This window comes from Octopus sinensis, linkage group LG3 (genome assembly GCF_006345805.1).
Source record: "Octopus sinensis linkage group LG3, ASM634580v1, whole genome shotgun sequence".
NCBI lineage: Eukaryota > Metazoa > Mollusca > Cephalopoda > Octopoda > Octopodidae > Octopus > Octopus sinensis.
In genome coordinates, this window is record NC_042999.1 from 70,234,380 (window position 1) to 70,257,344 (window position 22,965).

General features: G+C 38.2%; 1 protein-coding gene across 2 annotated transcripts in view; it reads right to left on the reverse strand.

Moving 5' to 3' along the window:
• Positions 1–22,153: 22,153 nt before the first annotated feature.
• LOC115209911 (gamma-tubulin complex component 4) overlaps positions 22,154–22,965 on the reverse strand; it is a 34,497-nt gene continuing 33,685 nt past the window's right edge. For both annotated transcript variants that reach the window (XM_036501073.1, XM_029778510.2), the window contains one exon: positions 22,154–22,887. In XM_036501073.1, the coding sequence (XP_036356966.1) occupies positions 22,863–22,887 (25 nt within the window). In that variant the 3' untranslated portion in view covers positions 22,154–22,862. The remainder of the gene's footprint in view (positions 22,888–22,965) is intronic.

A 22,965-nucleotide genomic window follows, 5' to 3' on the forward strand; every position in this document is an offset into this window, starting at 1 on the left:
TTCATCCATCTTTACATTTTGAGTTCAAATTCCGCCAAGGTTCGGGGTCGACAAAATAAGTACCAGTTTAACACTGCGATCGCTGAAATCGATTTATCCCTACCCACGAAATTTCTGGCCTTGTGCCAAAATTGAAAACCAACATTAGAGCTATCTTTAAGGCGGTGTGCTGACAAAATCGTCAGCATGCCGGGAGAAATGCGCTTAGCGTCATTTTGTCCGTCTTCACGTTCTGAGTTCAAATTACGTTGAAGAATTTGGGGTCGATAAATAAATACGAGTGTTCAACTCTTTCGAAATTGCTGGCCTTATGCCAAAAAATTTGAAATCAATATTAGTTCTATCTTTGAGTCATCTGGAAATACACCCATGCAGTTTTTTCCTTCCTTTCTTTCTTTCACAAACAACTCTTCTACAGAGCTATGTTAATCCAGCTGTTTTGGGGATTGTATGGGAGGCCGTCATTTAGAGTATTTCTTGAGAAGCAGCTCACCGCTGACACGTAAGATGTTACTCTCTTTGTTTTTCTCCACTAAGTTTTATGTATTTATTTTTGCTGTTGTTTAATACGTGTTCCGTGTGAGAGATACTTCACGAATTCGATGGCTGTCCGCACTGACCTCATGTATTCTTTCGTCTTGTTAATTTCACTGTTTCTGTTAGAGTTTCCAGATCTTAAGGTTTTTAATGCCAATGGAGCGTATTCCCTCTTGGTGGTGGTGGTGGTGGTGTTACTTGTTATGCCTTGTTTTTAGTTCGTCCCGTGACAAACACTTCTCTCGTTGCCATGACAATCGTCTCTTCAATCTCCAGGTAATGACCAGTGTATTTTAACAGTTACAATAATAATAGTAACGATGATGATGAGGAGGGACGACGACGACGAAGATGGTGATAATGATGGTGTTGTTGATGATGATGATGATGATGATGATGATGATGATGATGTTGATGATGATGATGATGATGATGGTAATGATGATGATGATGACAATAAGAACAGCAACAACAACTTCAGCGATAGTAAGAACAACAACACAAGTAGTAATGATAACAATAATAAAGAAAATAAATTCACGTTTCAAAGAAACATTTGTCTGAGAAAAACTGATACTATTGTAAGTTGTGTGTGTTTTGGCACTTTTAATGGAATGTGACAGTAGGTGGATTCCGAGTAGACGAGAGGAACAGCAAAATTTGGTTTACCTGTAATTGGGAGACGTGAAATAAAGAGAGGCAGCGAGAAGAAACAGGAAAGAGAGATGACTACAGAATGATACAAATAGAGAAATACAGATACGTATGAAAGCATGTACGTATATTATATATATATATATATATATATATATATATATATATATATATACGTACATGCATTCATACTTAATACATATATACATACACTCATATTTACATATGTATATAAATGTGTTCCTCCCCCCTCTTCTCCCCTTTCTTTTTCTCCCACCCCACCCCCTCCCCTCTCCCCCCTTATCTCCCCCTCCCCCTCTTCTCCTCTCTCTACACTACACCATACGACTTTACACATCACATCATATATACATACACACGTCCAGACCTCTCATACGCACAAATACTCTCTCATACACACACACACACTCTTCTCATACACACACACACACTCTTATGTTGGAGCGAGGTCATTCAACCCTATTATCTCCCCTAATTTCGCTCTTGCGTCTCATGTTTGATCTTTGACTTCTGGCCGAAATCAGATCGCCATGTTGATTCGCTAGCTTCTGCACGCATATTTTTTTTCTCTCCTTCTTTCTGTGTTTTTTCTCTGTGTATCTTTCTGTTGAAGAGCGTAGGCTCGAAACGTTAAAGACTTGTTTTATTTATATTTCCTGAGCGCCATACTAATACAATTGTTTGTTTGTATTCCACCTGCCTTCGTCTTTTGTTTATTTCCGTAAACCTGCCTTCGTCTTTTGTCTATTTTCATAAAGCTTCCCGTTATATATATATATATATATATATATATATATATATATATATATATACAAAATGGGACAAGAACGTAAAACATCCAGAAGACGGTACAAAAAACGCGGACGGGTCATTCGAAGCCTTTAATCTTCAGTCAAGAACCGGATCATCCTCTCAATTTCGGCTGATTAATCTTGAGATTGCTCCAATCTGGCCAGCCCCAAGGAAAAACTAAGCTAAGAGCATTAGATTCCTTGGAAAAAAGCTTCGAATGTATACAAAACAAGAACGGGAAACGGACGATGTTACACGAATATAAGTACAAAAATAATACAAAAAAAACAATAATAATAATAATAATAATAATAACAGGACATCGCAATAGGCGTCTTTCGACTGGAGACGAATTGAATTCAGCTGGCGTGTTAGGAATTAAGCCTACGGCAGAGGAAAAAGGTTGATGTGACATCGACGCTGCCAAACCCACACACATTCAGATACAAATATACATACACAGACAGACGACAGATATGCAGACAAACAGATATATATATATATATATAGAGAGAGAGAGAGAGAGAGAGAGAGAGAGAAAGAGAGAGAGAAAGAGAAAGATAGAGAGATAGATAGATAGATAGATAGATAGATAGATAGATAGATAGATAGATAGATAGATAGATAGATAGGCAGACAGACAGGCAAACTGACAGACAGACAGGCAGAAAGGCAGACAGACAGACAGATAGATAGATAGATAGATAGATAGATAGATAGATAGATAGATAGATAGATAGATAGACAGACAGATAGATAGATAGATAGATAGATAGATAGATAGATAGATAGATAGATAGATAGATAGATAGATAGATAGATAGGCAGACAGACAGACTGACAGGCAGGCAGACAGACAGACAGACTGTCAGGCAGGCAGGCAGGCAGGTAGACAGACAGACAGACAGACAGACAGACAGACAGACAGACAGATAGATAGATAGATAGATAGATAGATAGATAGATAGATAGATAGATGGATGGATGGATGGATGGATGGATGGATGCATGCATGCATGCATGCATGCATACATACATACATACATACATACATACATACATACATACATACATACATACATACATACATACATACATACATACATACATATTTCATTAAATATATGCGGTGTTAGTAACGTGGCCGTTTGCCGAGACACTTATAGCCTCTCCATGTGTATGAAATGCCATTTACATGAGTGAAGAGAGAAAACGTGTGTTAGCAAGTTCCCACGAGTGTAGTTTGGTCTTCCGCCAGTTGGCTGAAATGAGTCGGTAATTCGGTTTATCGAATAACTCATCGTCGGTGTCGTTAGCGATCCACTTGCATTCACATTTACAGAAATGATTCAACAACAATGATATTAAATCTTAACGAAAAAATATTTGGGGTAGAAAACCTTGAAGACTGCCTAAGATGGCTGTGTTTGGTATAGAACTCTGGACCTTGTGATCGCAAAGGGAACTTCTTAATTATTCGGTTATATTGTAGCCAATAGTAGAACCATCAGTTGCATACATACATACATACATACATACACACACACATACATACATACATACATACATACATACATACATACATACATACATACATACATACATACATACATACATACATGTTAAATCTTCTGAATGAATTGTGAAGTTTCTATTGAGAGTGCTAGCATGGTTTTGTGGTTAAGAATCTCACTTTGCACCCATGTGGTTTGGGTTCAATCCTACTTCGCGGCAGCTTGGGTTAGTATCTTCTGGTATAGTTCCGAGCGAGTTAATGTCTTGCGTGTAGATTTGATAGACGAAAATTGTGTGTGGAAACCGGTTGTACGTACGTACGTACGTATGTATGTATGTATGTATGTATGTATGTATGTATGTATGTATGTATGTATGTATGTATGTATGTATGTATGTCTCTTCTATTTTTTAATTATTATAAATCTTCCACAGAGGAGGGAGCCGGTTTCCAACAAAGATACAAGCCTCCATCTTTGGGATGTAGTTAACACAGACAAATTCACATTTGGAACTTGAGAAAAGTCTTGCATACTTTTACTGTTCCATTCACAGATTGCACTTGTAATATACGAATCAGCCGGTCAATTTCTCTTTCTGAAAATCCCAGTTTATCCAGATTCTCCTTTAAGCATTTGCTAACAAAACCTAGTGCTCCAAATATTATTGGTATGAATATGAATTCATAGTCTGGATATACAAGCTGGAGGTTTCGATGCAGTTGTCCATAAATAGCCTCTTTTATATCTGCAGGGCAGCTGACCTCTATGATGGTTTGCATGTATGTATGTATGTATTTTGGCCGCACTCCAATGAATGAAGCAAGTAAAAGGCAGAAGGTTAAAAAGCTACAGACAACTATTGAATGACATCTGAGGCGTTACACATCTCGTCCAAATCTCTCAACTACCAGCTGCCTATTCTTTGTACCGTACTTTACTCTTTTACTTGTTTCAGTCATTTGACAGCGGCCATGCTGGAGCACCGCCTTTAGTCGAGCAAATCAACCCCAGGGCTTATTCTTTAGAAGCCTAGTACTTATTCTATCGATCGCGTTTACCGAACCGGTAAGTTACGGGGACGAAAATACACCAGCATTGGTTGTCAAGCAATGTTGGGGAGACAAACACAGACACACAAACATATACACACACATACATATATATTATATACATTATATATGTATATATATATATATTATATATATATATATATATATATATATATACATTATATATATATAATATATATATATATATATATACATTATATATATATATAATATATATATATATATTATATATATACATACATTATATATACATACATTATATATATACATTATATATATATATATATATATATATATATATATATAATATATATATATATATATATATATATATATATATAATATATATATATATACATACATATATACGACGGGCTTCTTTCAGTTTGCGTCTACCAAATCCACTCACAAGGCTTTGGTCGGCCCGAGGCTATAGTAGAAGACATTTGCCCAAGGTGCTACGCAATCGGAATGAGCCTGGAACCATGTGGTTGGTAAGCAAGCTACTTACCACACAGCCACTCCTGTGAGAAGTCTAAGTTGCTTTAATCTCCCCTTAACAATTTAACGCATCAAATATTTTTTTAACAAGCTCACAGGTTAATCTGGCACTGTTATTCTATATATTCACTGGCTGGGAGATGAATCGCTGTTGTCTGTAGCGGTCGAGTGTCCTTCACTGACAAGATCAAAAAAATCGAAATAACGTGATCTGTTGGTCTCGGCGTTGGAGGTGGCGGGGATGCCTCTTCGCTAGCGATATTAACAGGAGTGCATTTTGCACCAGACGCCAATATGAGAGTTTTTCTCGTGGTAACTACCGCAGTATAGTTTGTTCTAAAAGAACATCCATGTTTAAATAAGGATAAATATTACTTCACAATATTTTAGACATTGTCCCAAAACGAATGTGCCCTTTATTATTTAAAATGATAGAAAACGGTTGGGGTTGGATTCGGCATTTGTACTGCTACTTATAGCGGATCGAACGACCGCATAGGGCCACTCTCCTCAGTTTGCTACCGACAAGGAAAATATGAACTATGTTTATGTTTGTTTATTCCTTCTCGAGCTATGCCTGGCTAATAAGGGCCGGTTTCCTGCTTTCCTTGGCGTATAGGTTCCCCACCTGGACGGGACGCCGGTCCGTCGCAGGTGAGCTGCAAGATGCAGGAGGAAAGAGTGAGAGAAAGTTGTGGCGAAAGAGTCAGCAGAAGTTCGCCATTACCTTCTGCCGGAGCCGCGTGGAGCTTAGGTGTTTCGCTCATAAACACACACATCGCCCAGTCTGAGATTCGAACCCGCGATCCCTCGACCGCGATTCTGCTGCTCTAACCACTAGGCCATGTGCCTCCTAAAATATGAACTGAGAGAAAGACAGTCGAATAAGCTGTCAGAACGTAAAATAAAATATTACAACGGTAACGGTTGCCTTATTCTTTGTTTAATTGTTCGTGTTTTTGCTCCAGTTTTGCGATTATACTTATCCCATATCTATGTTTTATAGCTAATTAGGCTGGTATGGCAGCGATGTTTGATTGAGGCAAAACCAGAACAGGAAACACTTCAATTATGGAGGGACGAATTAAATATGAGGAAAGAAGATAAGAAGTAGTAATACTCAAAGGTTGAGAAAAAAAAACATCTATAAAGAGAGGTAGGAAAAATGGCGTATGAATATTCCATCTGGCTGAAATAGTTAAAGGGGCTGTTAAACTTGCTGAGAGAAGTTACTTCATGAATGAAATTCATTGGATTTTAACAAAGAGTAAGTAGTTGAACCAATGAGGATGTTTTTATGTGGTCGATCGACCGGTTAGAAATAAAAGCCAATTCTCCCTAAAATTATGGATAATATAGTCAAATAAAAGATGAGATGGTGAGAATTGAAACTAGAATGATAGAGTAGGGCCTCAACGTAATCCCTCAATCTGCTAGGAATAGCAAACATATCTCACTCAAGTAACATCGTAGCTAGAATGTCTTTTGTTCATAGGCCTCCTTGATCAGAGATAACCAGGAGGTAAACGCAATCTTTCATCATAGGTCTGCTCACTTCCGCCTAACGTCACTAACGTAGTTAGAATCAGTACCGCCCAGGACAGCCCTTGAGTTTGCAGCACCACCACTTTAGCTCCAGACGACAATAAGTAAATTACACCAAAAATATGTAAAAAAAAAAATATTATAAGTACTAAATGGTTTCTCTTACTCTTTAACTTGTTTCAGTCATTTGACTGTGGCCATGCTGGAGCACCGTCTTTAGTCGAACAAATCGACCCCAAGACTTATTCTTTGTAAACCTAGTACTTATTCTATCGGTCTGGAATCATTACTTTATTAGCCCAAACTCACGTGTTATTAAATTATCTGCTCAATTTCCGGTGATATATTGGTGACCGTTGACGTCTGAAGAATCAAAACAAACTCTGACGTCAAAACCTTTCGACGTTGGACGACCCCGTGAAGTTTCGTCTTTTTCACCTCAAACCTGTCTGGTCTGGTATGCGTCACGGCGCTTCTAACTTTAGTTGTAAGTTTCATGCATAATGACATTGTTACTGAAACACGTGATTAATGAATGTAGAATACAATTACGGGATCTTTTCCTTTTGATAGACAGAATTCAACACAATTTCTAGTTAACTAAACAATTTGAAACTTCGTATACTGGTAGAATGTGTCAAAAGAAAACATTATTTTCACTTGGCTTTTTTGATAAATTTGTAATTCGTTTGTTTAACGTAGTTTAATTTTTCGAATTTTAACCAATCCTATGTCCCAATTACGCATATTATAACCAATGAAACATTTCGCGTAATATAAGAGAAATGAATTAAAAATGGTCTGGTATGTGTCACGGCGCCTTTAGCTTTAGAACCTGGCTACGCTACTACGTTCAAATGCACTCGAGCTGTGACCGTTTCATCCTTTTGAACGGCAGTTTTCAACACAATTTCTAATTAACTAAACTCTTTTAAACTTCGTATACTGGTAGAATGTGTCAAAATAAAACATTTTTTCTCTTGGCTTTCTTGGGAAACTTGTAATTTGTAACTCTAACGTAGTTTAATTTTTCGAATTGAGCTAAAATCATTTGCTGCGTCTAAAACTGAGACAACATCCTGTCACTAACCCTAAGCCTAACACTAACCCTAATCCTAACACTAATCCTAACCCTAACCTTAAATTTTAGCCTTTCGGTTTTTTTTTCTTAATTGTTAAATTAATTTAATTGTTACGCATGTGTCTAAAATTATTCGTTTTGTTTTTGCTTTGAGTTTTTGCTTTCGTTTTAGCATTTCGTTTTTTTTTTTCTTAATTGTTAAATTAACTTAAGGATAACAATTAAGAAAAAAACGAAAGGCTAAAATTTAGGATTAGTGTTAGGGTTAGGGTTAAGGTCAGTGACAGGATGTTGTCTCAGTTTTAGACGCAGCAAATGATTTTAACTCAATAGAGGCCATCGATTGGTTAAAATTCGAAAAATTAAACTACGTTAAACTTACAAATTACAATTTTCTCAAGAAAGCCAAGAGAAAAAAATGTTTTATTTTGACACATTCTACCAGTATACGAAGTTTAAAAGTGTTTAGTTAACTAGAAAACTGCCGTTCAAAAGGAAAAGATCCGTTTCATCTCTTTTTCTCTTTAGAACTCCATAATTTAAGACGTCCTTTCTTCACTTGTTGTTATCGTTAAGTTTAGCCCCAGGTTAGCCTCGATCAAGCAGCTGATCTATGATCAAAAGGTTTCAAACTATAACGTTTACGTCTTTTCCCCGAGACACAGTGGACCCAAAATAGGATGTGCATTCAGAGAAATTTGCCTGCTATTTCTAGCCGTTTGAAGGAGCGCATAACTGTCCCCACTTTATCATGGTGATTACATTTCCCACCGGAAGTTCATGTTGCCGTTCATCTCTTCAATTTGGATAAAGTAATTAAAGACAATATACAGGGAACTGATTCAATCCACCGTTCACGTCTTTCAAATTTTTGGCCTTTTGCCACTGTAAGAAATATTCCTTATGTTATTACAAAAACCAGTAGCATAACTAGGGGAGGGAAGGGTCGAATGGCGGGGGCTGAGGAGGGTTGCCCCCTCCCCCCACACCGACTGATCCTTTTTTTTTTTAGGTAGTACTTTTGGGTTCACTGCTTAAGCTTGTATAAGTCTGTATTAGAATATTGGGCTGTCAGATAAGTTCGTTCGCTTCTTTTTTTTAAACTACATTTTTATTATAACCCTTCCCAATGTTATTTGAATTAAGACGAAAAATGCTTTTATCGCAGTGTTTTATGCTTTGGGTAGCTCTATTCTTTCACTACAACTTTTGTTGAAAGTTTTCGAAATTTGAATGAATTTTATTTCTGGATCTTTTCGGTTTGAACGGCAGTTTTTTAAAATAATTTCCACGTAACTAAACACTTTTAAACTTCGTATACTGGTAGAATGTGTTTATAAAACATCTTTGGATCTTTTCGGTTTTAACGGCAGTTTTTAAAATCATTTCTAGGTAACTAAAAAATGTTTAACTTCGTATACTGTTAGAATATGTTTATAAAACATCTTTTTCTCTTGGCTTTATTGAGAAAATTCTATAGTTTGTAAGATATTTGTTGTTGTTTTTCTTCAATTTCTGCAATTTCAACCAATCGATGACGTCCATTGAGGTGAACAACATTCTGTGCCGTATGAATATGTCCCTCGTTTAAGAAACAGATTGGGTTTATTTACATTTGAGAAGAAAAAAAGATACACTTCCCCTCACCCCTAACCCTAACCCTAAAACACATTGAAATGCAATAGATCGATACTAGGGTCATAATTATGGGTGACAATTTCATATGACACCACTAGAAAAAATTGCCGTTCAAACCGAAAAGATCCAAGAGAAATATTCACCTTTTATCGCCGAAGTGAACTAAAGTGTTTTAGAATATTGTTGAAAAGGCGTCAATTTTGAAAAAATGTGCTCGTGGAGGGTGGTTGTCCTCCTTGCTCCCCTATTGGCAATGTAACTGTTTGAACATAGCCTACTTGATCAGAGGCTGATATGGGGTTAACAACGACAGCAACAAAAGAATACACGCTTACCGTAAATCCTCGAGTATAGTCCGCTCTTGAGTATAATACGCAGGGGATTTTTAGTCTCCAAACATTGCCGGACAGCAAATTACTTTCTATCAGAAGAGAATGATTTCTCCCATTTGCGACGACGGTGTATCCAACACACTCGGCTCATTGGCGCAAAGGATTCTGGGACACCGGTGTTTCGACTTGTTGGGTTTCGTCAACGAAAAATATGGATGAATGGATGGACTGACAGACGGACAGACAGACAGACAAACACATAGGTAGATGGATGGATGGATGGATGGATGGATGGATCATACTGATGCACACGTTAATTAAGCGAAAATGTACTCAATGTTTGCTGCAAAGTTATAACTTTTATTAGCGTAAAATATCACAATTTTTAATAATCATTTTGTGTACGTATATGTAAGTGTGTGCATAAATATGTGTCGGCAAACCGAGTCATTTCTTCATACCTAAATGCCTCGCAGAGATTGACTAAGATCAACTGGTTGATTAACGTCAGCCGCACAAAACCTTTAGGCATGAGGAGATAATCCGGTTTACTTACGCACATTTATGATAGATTCTGCACACTTCTAACGCAAATGTGTTCTGATCACTTAGTGTTTTGGCATAAAATACATAAACAAACATACTGTGCCAGCATGGGAGAACGGGCGTAATATGATGATCGTTATGACGAGGATGTGATGATGACGATGATGATACGTGCTCACATCACACCACAGCTCTCCATATTTACACTACACACACCCGTGCATATGTAGATATACACATACATATGCATATAAATATACACACACACATATACATATATATGCATTGTATTTATGTATTACACATACATACATATATATATATATATATATATATATATATAGAGAGAGAGAGAGAGAGAGAGAGAGAGAGATAAGCATATATTCATACACGTGTAAACATATATATGTGTGTATGTGTGTGGGGGAGTGTATGTATGTGTGTGTGTATATATACACATGCATGTATATATTATACACATACATACACACACACACACGCACACGTACACACATATATACATATATATATATACACAGTCATACATATGTATATATATATGCATATATATACACAGACGCACGTATACATATGTATACAAATACATACATACATGCATGCATACATGCATGCGTACATACATATATACATAGATACATACATGCATGCATGCATGCATGCATACATACATACATACATACATACATACATACATACATACATACATACATACATACATACATACATGAAACGTTGTCAAATACCTTTGATTGTTTATGTATATATATAGACATACATATATACATATATATATACACACACACGCATGTATACATATGTATGCAAATGCATACATACATACATACATACATACATACATACATACATACATACCTACATACATACATACATACATACATACATACGTACGTACGTACGTACGTACATACATGAAACGTTGTCAAATACCTTTGATTGTTTCTAGAAGACAGAATTTCGAGCATTTTGCTAAGTTTAGCCGTCAAACGTTAATGGTGCGTTGAGGTAAATGATGGCAGCATAATTAAATTGATAAAGCACCAAGTAACATCAGATGATGTGAAAAAGTAGGATGGCAGCCAAACGTGTGTCTGTGTGATAAAATACAAGTTGTAAAGAAGAAATGGTGCCACTTTAACTTTAACCTGACCATTTACACTTTAGCGTGCGGCCGACCTTGCACATTTTACACGTCGTGGTGCAGTCTACCTCTACTGAGAGAACTTTATAGTGCAAGATGATAAATGCAAGTTGAATAATGATTTATTAGTAATGGCTTAGACTTAATCATCCAAATCATAATCATGAAAATCATAATCCTTTTTTTAAATGCTAAATTAACGGTCATTATTGTGATGGAATTCACACCGGACGAAATTCTTAACAGCATTTCTTCTACATTGTTTACATTATTTATTTTTGACAGATATTTGTCCTCATCTTGTTTGTTGTTAACACAACGTTTCGGCTGATATACCCTCCAGCCTTCATCAGATGTCTTGGGGTAATTTCGAAGCTGGGTTCTCATTCCTAAGGTATTTTTGATGTTGTTGTTGTTGTTATTATTATTATTATATTATTATTATTATTATTATTATTATTATTATTATTGAGTGAGAGAGCAGCGCATGCCATCAAAGTGACACTGGGTTAAAACATACGAAGCCCAGTATACCCATCATGACTACCCGTCTGATAAGGTTACACCAGGCACATGCATCACAACCAAATGTGCGCGACACGGTGATCTCATATCAAGATAAAAAGCGCATGACCTTGCAGGTGGGGGTCCAGTTAGAATTTTCTTCTGGTCGAGTTGAATAAGGATTGTTTAAGGATGTTGAACGAACCACCCATGTTTCCAAAGATGAATTATCCAAACCTCTAAGAATTCCTTTCAACACACGGCTACGATGCTCCCCCACTACTTCTGCTCGTGATCAGAGATGCACATATCGTCAGCCACTAAGGGACATGGTCAACTGGTTATGGTCAAACAACAGTGGTATTGAGCAGAATATTTTCTGTAGCCCATCTTTTATTATCATCATCATCATCATCATTATTATTATTATTATTATTATTCAAGTCACTGCCTGGAATCGAACTCGGAATCTTGGGGTTAGTAACCCGCGTTTTTAACCACTACGCCATATGTGACGTGGCCAGAAACTTGCCCAGGTCACGAAAATATTCACTTTGCGGACCCATAACGCTGGGTGCATAAATTGCAACCAGCCTGATTGTCTTGCCACAACTAAAAGTCTGGTCGAGAACGACCAGCCTGCCTTCTAGATAAGAAAAAAAAACAACCTTTTCTCGGTTACCCGGTTTCTTTTTAGTAGGACCAACACCCCGCCCGACTTAGAGAAACGTATTTCTCGTAGCCGTTCAGGTGGGGGAGCAGATCTATTGGCCCCTTCACCCGGGTTTCCGTTGCAACAATTACATCCAAATTTCTTGACCTGCTGTCATTGAGGAAGCGCCCTTGCTTCCAACTCGACATCAGGTCACGAACATTTATACAACCAATGTGAATAGACATGACTTACCTTTTAGATCGAGGGCGTCCTGTGGAAGGGACTCTCCACCTTTTCTTGAATTAGGGTCGGAGGTGGCAAGCCTTCAAATATAGAGTGATGAAAATCAAATCTCAATGCTGAAACCGATTTTCTATACGTGTTAAACAAGATATATGTTTTTTTTGTCCAATTCGTAAAATTCATAATTTTTATATTTATCTGATATTTCGATTAGCCTAGTGTCTGATTTTTCTTTTATATCACGCATTAAGTCGTCGTTTTTGCTGTGTAGTGCAACTATTCCTCTGTTCGTCACCCCCTCCACCATCCTCGGTCTGTCTCTCTTGGTTGTTTTTTTTATTTTTTTTGGTCTCGGCTCGCTCTGTTTTGCTGGTTCGAGCCTTCCATTTTCCTTTCATTGTTTATTTTTCCTTCAGTTTCTCTCTCTCTCTCTCTTTCTTTTTTCTTCCCCATTGTCCGATTATGCTTCACCTTCTTTACAATATTTTTAATGTGACCCAGTTGGCCACACTGGAAACATCGGGGCTTACGCCCCTCAACAAAAATGTTTAGAACTTCCTCCCCTACTTCCACGATTTCTGGGAGATTTCTGCAGGAATTGAATACTATCCTCCCTGTTTGCCAGGACTGCCGCCATTAAGCACATAGGGTTTACTCCGGGTGGAATTCTTGGTATTCTAACCTTAGATGTTCTCATTCCCATGTAAATTGGGATTAATATTGTGTCTTCCGACTCTTATGATTTTACAGAGTGTTGTTGTGCTGTTTCTGCGTTCTTGAACCTCACCAAGATGGTTCCAAACTTCTTCCCTCTGGCTAGATATATAATGTCCTGCCAGATGGGTTTTTAACATTTTTCGATTTTTTGCTCACATATCTTGTCAATCTTTCGAGCTTTTAGCAGAATGTCTTAAAAATAATAATTTTCCTTTTTTCCTCCGTTAATTGTTCTTCTGGTATTTCCACTTTTACCACTCCATCTCGTTCTGTTATCATTTCCTTGTATTTTAATAATTATTTTTTGTCAATTGACAGCTGTCGCGTTCCACTACCAGCTGCTGACGCAAAACTTTTTCTTTCTTCGTTTTGAATGCTCTTTGCTTCTATATTTCTTTTGGTATTCGTAACTTTTGGTAATGCAGAGAATTCACTTTCCGAAACATCATAAATGTTATCACAAATCAAACTTTCTATCTTCCTTGCTTCTCACTCGGTCGATGAATCTTCACCCGACGAAGACACAGTTTTCGGCATCTTGCCGGCAATTAACGTTTTCCCCCGTAGGGGAAAACCACAGATAGCTTTCGAAAGAAAACTATAATATAATTTTTAAACAATAAGTCCAACAATAGGCACAACAAGAGATATAACAATTAACAGAAACTTACTTTACGAACACTCTCCAACAATAAATTTTCAATAACAGACAGGCGAAATACCTATTTTTTTATTGCCCACAAGGGGCTACACACAGAGGGAACAAACATGGACAGACAAACAGATTAAGTCGATTACATCGACCCCAGTGCGTAACTGGTACTTAATTTATCTACCCTGAAAGGAAGAAAGGCAAAGTCGACCTCGGCGGAATTTGAACTCAGAACGTAATGGCAGACGAAATACTGCTAAGCATTTCGCCCGGCGTGCTAACGATTCTGCCAGCCCGCCGCCTTAACAGGAAAAACATTAATTTGGTTTAGTCAAGAATAGTTGCTGTCAGACCTGATTCGACAAACCTATAATCTAAAGCATTATAGGCCCAAATATCGTTTTTATCTTTTACTGGCTGTTACCGCAACATGGACTACGGCTAGCTGGGGCACTATCTCGAGTGGCTTAATCGAAGAAATTGACTCCAGTACTTTTTTTGCTTGTTTGTTTTTAAGTCTGGTATTTATTCTATCATTTTCTTTTTGCCGAATCTCTCGAATACGAGGAAGTTAACAAACCGATACCGGTCTGTGATGGGTGCAACCACAAAGATGCACACGCATGTATACACATATGCACACACGCACACATTTACATATACACACACACGTACACACATATATGTATGTACACAACAGGCTTCTTCCAGTTTCCATTTACAAAATCCACAAGATCTCGATTATTTGCGTACTAATTTTCAATGTCTAGAAAGGTCCAAGCATAAAACATTTTGGTCGCTGTAGTAAACTTCATAGAATATAAAATATTGGTTATTCAAAGGGCAATTATTTCTTATTTCTTTATTGCCCACAAGGGGCTACACACAGAGGAGACAAACAAGGACAGACTAACGAATTAAGTCGATTATATCGACCGCAGTGTGTAACTGGTACTTAGTTAATCGACCCCGAAATGATGAAAGGCAAAGTCGATCTCGGCGGAATTTGAACTCAGAACGTAACGGCAGACAAAATACCTATTTATTTACTCCCCACAAGGGGCTAAACACAGAGGGGGCAAACAAGGACAGACAAACGAATTGAGTCGATTATATCGACCGTAGTGTGTAACTGGTACTTAATTTATTGACCCCAAAAGGATGAAAGGCAAAGTCGACCTCAGCGGAATTTGAACTCAGAACGTAACGGCAGACAAAATACCTATTTATTTACTCCCCACAAGGGGCTAAACACAGAGGGGGCAAACAAGGACAGACAAACGAATTGAGTCGATTATATCGACCGTAGTGTGTAACTGGTACTTAATTTATTGACCCCAAAAGGATGAAAGGCAAAGTCGACCTCAGCAATTATTTCTATCTCCACAGATGATCGTTTTGACAAGGTAGAGAAGAAATATTTTCATTGCTGTTACCAAGTATTGCGGCCAACATCTTTACCATTTCTTTTATTTGCACTTCTAAGAAAAACTCCTCCTTACTGCAAAAAATAAAAACACTTCGCGTCAAATCGTCCATTTATATATACGAGGGGGTGCTGAAAATTTCCTGGCTTTGGCTCAAAGAAAACACGGGAGGATCAGTTAATTCTGATTTTATTTAACACTAGCAGAATTGCCCGGCGATGCTCGGGGCTGAATTGCTTGAAAGTACTGTTAATGATTGCACTGATGATTATTCAGGCAAATATTGATATAAGTTTACGGTGGGAGATAAGGACTTAACGATCAAACGTGTGCCATTGCATTGTTTTGGGGGAACCAAATTTCTGATGAGCATTATAGGGGCACCAACTTTAAGTTTGAGAATGTGTGGTGGTAGTCCGGGGTGCTCAAAGGAATTGAGTACCTCTATTGGATAGTTGATGACGTCCTCTGGGTCAGGAGTTGTATCGATAGACTGATATACATAGACTTCCCCAGGAATGAGATTTAGCATTTCATCATTAATATGGTGAACAGTTTTATTCCTCGGGGTCAGAATAGCCCTTTGGCCAATCCAATCCATATTCTAATAATTAGCTTGTAGATCTGGGAACACTGCATCTCTGAGATCAGAAGATGTTTTAACAATGGTACAAATGGAATCGATGGCAATATTACCATTTTCATCCCCTGGTATTTTGCCTTCGCCAAGTGTAAGGAGGGTGTGAGGAAATGCTGCTGATGTGATATTACGTCGCATATGAGCACGCATATTGGTGTGAAGTTTGAGAGTCTTCACCAGTGTCCACAATGTGGATGACTTAAGACACGGCCTTACTGCATCAGCTGTAGTCCCTTTGGGAATAACGGGAAGTGTTTGTCGGAAGTTCCCTGAAAGAAGAAGTGTTATGCCTCCCATGGGAGGTGAAGAGTGTTTGATGTCTCTGAGAGATCTATCTAGTGCCTCAAGAGCACGTCTGTGGGCCATCGTGCATTCATCCCAAACGATAAGCTTGCATCGTCTGAAGACTTCTGCCTGATCGGAGCTGTTACTGATGTTGCAAGTTGGTGTCTCAGTCTTCGCTAAGTCAAGCGGGGGCTTGAAAGTGGAGTGAGCTGTCCTGCCGCCTGGCAACAAAGTAGCCGCAATTCCAGATGATTCCACAGCTAGGGCAATGCCTTGTGTTCGCCTAATCTCAGCCAATATTAATTTGTTGACAAAAGTTTTCCCAGTGCCCCCAGGAGCGTCCAGGAAAAAAATCCTCCCAGTTTTGGCCCGAACTGAATTAACAACGGAGTTGTAAGCGAACTTATGTTCTGGAAGGAGCTTTGGCTCATTGTCGGCTATGTACTCGGCAAGCTCATCAACATTAAAACATGTCTCACGCAGCAAATGTGAAGACAGAGTGTTTGTGCCTTCCCGGTTTGTTGAAGGTAGGCCATAGACCGGCAAGGCACTACCGCCCATATCAAGTACAATATCTTCGAACGTAGTTTGTTACCACACAGCCACACCTGCCCCTATGTATGTGTGTGTGTGTATGGGTAGATATATTATGCATGTATATATGTGTATATATATATGTGTACATATTACATGTACATCTATATATATATATATATATACATCTACACATAAAATACAAAATACAAAGTTATATCTTGATATCGCTAGTGATAACAATACTCAAAATATATAACAGACTGGAATTGTAGGCCCGTCTCTTGCAATTTCGATCAATTGGATCTTGTATAGAAGTGTACGGCTGCAGCGAAATTCATTTTTGGACTTTCTTCTATGGAAGACATTTTAACAAAAATGCTTCCGTAAAGACGGTGAAAATATTGTCAATTTCCCCAAACAGGGACACAATTCAATTTTGAAACAATAACCAAAGCCCCTTCTTCGAAAGGGGGAGGGTTACGGTTTACAATTATTTAACAAATGCAACACAACAACGTTTCCTTGGCGAGGAACCAACAAACGTGATTACAATAGTCAAACAGTAATAATAATAAGAACAAACCTTTTTAATTTATCCCCATTTATGTGAAACCACTTATTCAAGTTCAAGTCATTGATGCAATTGTATACGAATTGCTAATACACACACGCATAATAAGGGTGAAAAATTGAATATTAATTTGATTAATATGAATTGAAAACCAGTGGTGTAGCATATAAGACCATAGCGGATCTTCCTCTAGCAAAAACGATGACCACTATTAATGGCTCATCCCTGTCACACACACACACACACTCACACACACACACACTCACACACACACTCACACACACACACACACACACGCTCACACACACACACACGCACACACACACACCTTAGCTTACAATTTTCTTTCAACAATTGACACTGTCATATGTTTGCGTGTCTATGTGTGTAAATAGCAAGTGGGAGTAATAGGCGGAGTGAAGCCTTTGAAGTGAGAGAGGGAAGTCGTAAAATATTGAGTTTTCTCGAATTTTTGCTTAATTGGGGGTCAAATTGAAAGAAATTTATATGCAATGACCGAATGGAATGTACTTGGAAGAATCCTAGGTAAACTCTAATTGAAGAAATTGTGTGAGGAGTAAATCGTTATGTATTTATTTGTTTCTGTTTGCTCTGTATTTTTTTTTAGTAGTGGTTTAAGGTACACTTGCAAAGAGAAAGTAGTTGTAATTATGGTAATAGCATGAGTGAAGCAGTTGAAATTAGAGAGGGAAATCGTAAAATATTTACTTTTCTCGAATTTTTGCTTAATTGGGGGTCAAATAGAAAAAACTTTACATGCCATGACCCAATCGAATCTACTTGGAAAAAGCATAGGTAAATTCCAATTGAAGAAATTCTATATTGTAGAATTGTATAAAAAACGAATGGTTTGGGAGGCAGAGAAAATCTGCCTTTTATCATATGGAAAAATGATAGGTAAATTCCAATTGAAGAAATTCTATATTGTAGAATTGTATAAAAAACGAACGGTTTGGGAGGCAGAGAAAATCTGCCTTTTATCATAAGATAAGAGATAAGGGATATTTCCCTCTCAGATTCACACACTTATTGCAGCAGTCCTTCATTTTTCTAAACCGACCAAAGCTTTGTGAGTGGATTTGGTAGACGGAAACTGAAACAAGCCCATCGTATATATGTATGTATATATATATATATATATGTGTGTGTGTGTGTGTGTGTGTGTGTGTGTGTGTGTATGTTTTTCCCCCAACATCGCTTAACAACCGATGCTGGTGTGTTTACGTCGCCGTAACTTAGCGGTTCGGCAAAATTGACCGTTAGAATAAGTACTAGGCTTACTAAGAATAAGTCCTGGGCTCAATTTGCTCGACTAAATGCGGTGCTCCAGCATGGCCACGATCACATGACTGAAACAAGCAAAAGAGTAAAAGAGGAGTGCTGACTGAGGTAAGAGTCCATTCCCAGATCTCCTTTTATTTGCTATGTATGTGTGAACGTATGTATGTCCTTCTCTTTTTAATTTTAGAATAAATTTTTACCAGCAACCTACTTGATAACAAGGTTGTGAAGGATTTGTTTTAAACGTCATCCTTTAAATCTTAAGGTCGTGCAGATTTTTATAGACTCAGATATTGTGATAACATGAATTAAGAATTTACATTCTCTCCCCCAAGACCCCAAGTTCAGCAATACTTTGCTCCAGACGGGGTTGGTATGTACCGTTTTGAACAAACCTGTGATCAAAGGAATTCCAGCCATAATCGTCCGGCCTCCCAATTTTTTTCACTTTTTTTTTTAGCTTTTTTTTTTGTTCAATGCATTATCCAATAATATTTTTCCATTCTAAGATTGTGGGGTGTGATTTAAGGAAGATTTGGTTGCTATTTCTACAAGATCAAACGACCTTATAGAGGCTCCAACGTTGGTGGTGGGTGGTAGTGAATTTCTTCAATTGGAATTTACCTATCATTTTTCCATATGATAAAAGTGATGGTAGTAATAGTCATGATGGTGAGATATTTAGTAGTAAGTCAACTCCACCCGAGCAGACCTTTGACCAAATGCATTCCAGCCATGACCATCCCATCTTATCTATTGCGTGCTTTTCTTTCCCCATCCCCAATGATTGAGGTATGGCTAAGCGGCTCAAGCGACCATGTATAAACACTCTTTCACGCCCTCGTGTTTTCATAGCAGAAGAATACAAGATGAAATAAGTACAGAAGAATAATTATTAGACATCTGGTTTTACAGCTAATTACACAGCCACCAAAGTGTATTTGAGCAGTATACACTTTTAACCCTTCTATGACTAATAAAACAACTATGTTCTTTTATAAATGGGGGTACCTTCCAAGCAGACGTTTGTCTGCGTGGCTGAGGACCGACACAAAAATGTTTTGTGATAAACTGAACAACTTCGACCCACCACCACGAATACCACCATACCACATCACACCAACACCAACGCTTTAGTCTAATTGCCTCACAGCTGGCTTGCTGCCTATCTTTAATATCCCCTATACACATACATAGACACACACAAATATATACATATATATATATATATATATGCACACACACACACACATATATATATACACACACACCCCCATATATATATATATACACACACACACACACACATATATATATATATATATAAATATATATATACTCATTACTCTTTTACTTGTTTGTCATTTGACTGCGGCCATGGTGGAGCACCGCCTTTAGTCGAGCAAATCGACCCAAGGACTTATTCTTTGCGAGCCTAGTACTTATTCTATCGGTCTCTTTTGCCGAACCGCCAGGTTGGGACAACAAACACAGACACACAAACATATACACACACACACACACATATATACATATATACGACGGGCTTCTTTCAGTTTCCGTCTACCAAATCCACTCACAAGGCTTTGGTCGGCCCGAGGCTATAGAAGACACTTGCCCAAGGTGCCACGCAGTGGGACTGAACCCGGAACCATATGATTCGTCAGCAAGCTACTTACCACACAACCACTCCTGCGTGTGTGTGTATATATATATATATATATATATATATATATAATATAAGGGATATTAGCCAACCGAATATGGCTAGGGACAGGGCAGGGTGGTGGGGGTGTCACTGTTGCATTTAGCTCCAGGCGAACATCAACGTCACCAGATAGGCCTGACGCCATCACGGCGTCCTGATATGTATATATATATATATATCCATCCTTGTTATATTGTTCTTATAAATATTTCTGCTTATCTTTTCTATACGTTCCCTCTTGAACTTTTCAATCCACAAACATACAAGATACAAGAATTATCAAAAGAAGTGAGAAGCATTGTCATTAACCCCAACAAGCGCCCATCTTCCTACACATATTACATGTATCTCTATATGTTATAGGCACAGGCATGGCTGTGTGTGGTAAGAAGTTGGCTTCCCAACCATCAGGTTCCCGATTTAGTCCCACTGCGTGGTATCTTAGGCAACTGCCTTCTACTAGGCTAACTAAATTAACAAATTTTTGATAGTGTGGTACTTTCTGGAATTCTCCACATTTCAAGATGTAGTACACATGTTTTATTTTAACTGACCAATAGAAAGAGTTTACAAGAACTGATTTGCATATAATTAGCATATTACATCATCATCGTTTAACGTCCGCTTTCCATGCTAGCATGGGTTGGACGATTTTGAGTGAGGGCTGGCGAACCAGATGGCTGCACCAGGCTCCAATCTCGATTTGGCAGAGTTTCTACGGCTGGATGCCCTTCCTAACGCCAACCACTCCGAGTGTAGTGGGTGCTTTTTACGTGCCACCGGCACGGGGGCCAGTCAGGCGGTACTGGCAACGACTTCGCTCGAATCCTTTTACACATGCCACCAGCACAGGTGCCAGTAAGGCGACTTTGGTAATGATCACACTCGAATGGTGCCCTTTAAGTGCCACTGGCACGGAAGCCGGTTAGCCGCTCTGTCAATGATCACGCTCGTATGGTGCTCTTTGCACCCTGCTAGCACGGACGCCAGTCATCGAATTTGATTTTGATTTTGCTTTTGATTGATTTCCCTTGCCTCAACAGGTCTTCGCAAGCAGAGTTTTAGTGTCCAAAGAAGGAAAAGGTACGCATAAGTGAGCTGGTAACGCCCCTGGCATAGGCCAGTTGTCTCTCTTGCACACCACATCTGATGCTTCTTAGGTCCAACTTTTCTCTCAAGGTACGTACACTCTGTCGTATATGCACACTGACAGTACACATCCAGCGGATCATACTGGCTTCATTCCTTGCGAGCTTACGCATGTCCTCAGCAGTCACAGCCCATGTTTCACTGCCATGTAGCATAGCTGTTCGTACACAAGCGTCATACAGTCTACCTTTTACTCTGAGCGAGAGGCCCTTTGTCGACAGGCAGAGGTAAGAGCTCTCTTACCTCTATCACCAGTAAAAATTTAATCAGCAGTGAAGGTTAACCTCACTTGCTACTGTAACACACTTTAAACAATTTTTCTTCTTTTTTTTAGAAAATAAACAATAGATGATTTTATATAAATAAATAATAAAAAAACATTATTTTATTTATCCTTATAAACAAAAAACATCTCGAACACTTTAACAATGAACTTGAACTTGTTAGGGAGTGAGTCCCAATAAACACAGTTTAGGGCCCTTGGCATTCACCATCAGATTATCACATGCTGTACAGCTACCACACTCACAGGCCACCATCTTATCATCACAGGTTGCAGTGGCCAGAGAGTACCAACACATGGCATTATATGAAATTTTACGATTTTCCATGAGCATAACCCTTTGGTATTAAGATTTCTCTGTCAAATAGATTTGAATTAGTCATGCATTACTTTATAGTTTTGAGATTTCAATGATGCAATTGTTTGTTTCTAGAATAATATTGAAGGGTAAGTGTGAGAGGCTGAATCTGGCCAGTTTCAGAATAAAACAGGTGGATTATTTTGGCCAAATATGGCCAATTTAAATGCTAAAGAATTAAGGCAGACATCATGGCAAGGCACAGCAGGTTCACAGCAAATTCAAAGGCTTCGTTTGGTTTCAGTTTCACCTGGATCTGCATACACAACATTTTCATTGCTAACTGGTACTTTTAAAGATAAGTATGAATGACAGGTATTCTCATTTTGCCATTTTTATATCTATAAGATATCATGCATTTTGTAAACATTGTCATTTGTTGTTGTTGTTGTTGTTGTTGTAGCCAGTGGTGTTTGGCTAATGGATGAATCCATCTCCTGTGCTGAAATATATAAAGGAAAAATTGTTAAATATCTGAGGGAGAATGTGTATGAGTGTGTGTGTGTGTGAAAGGGAGAGA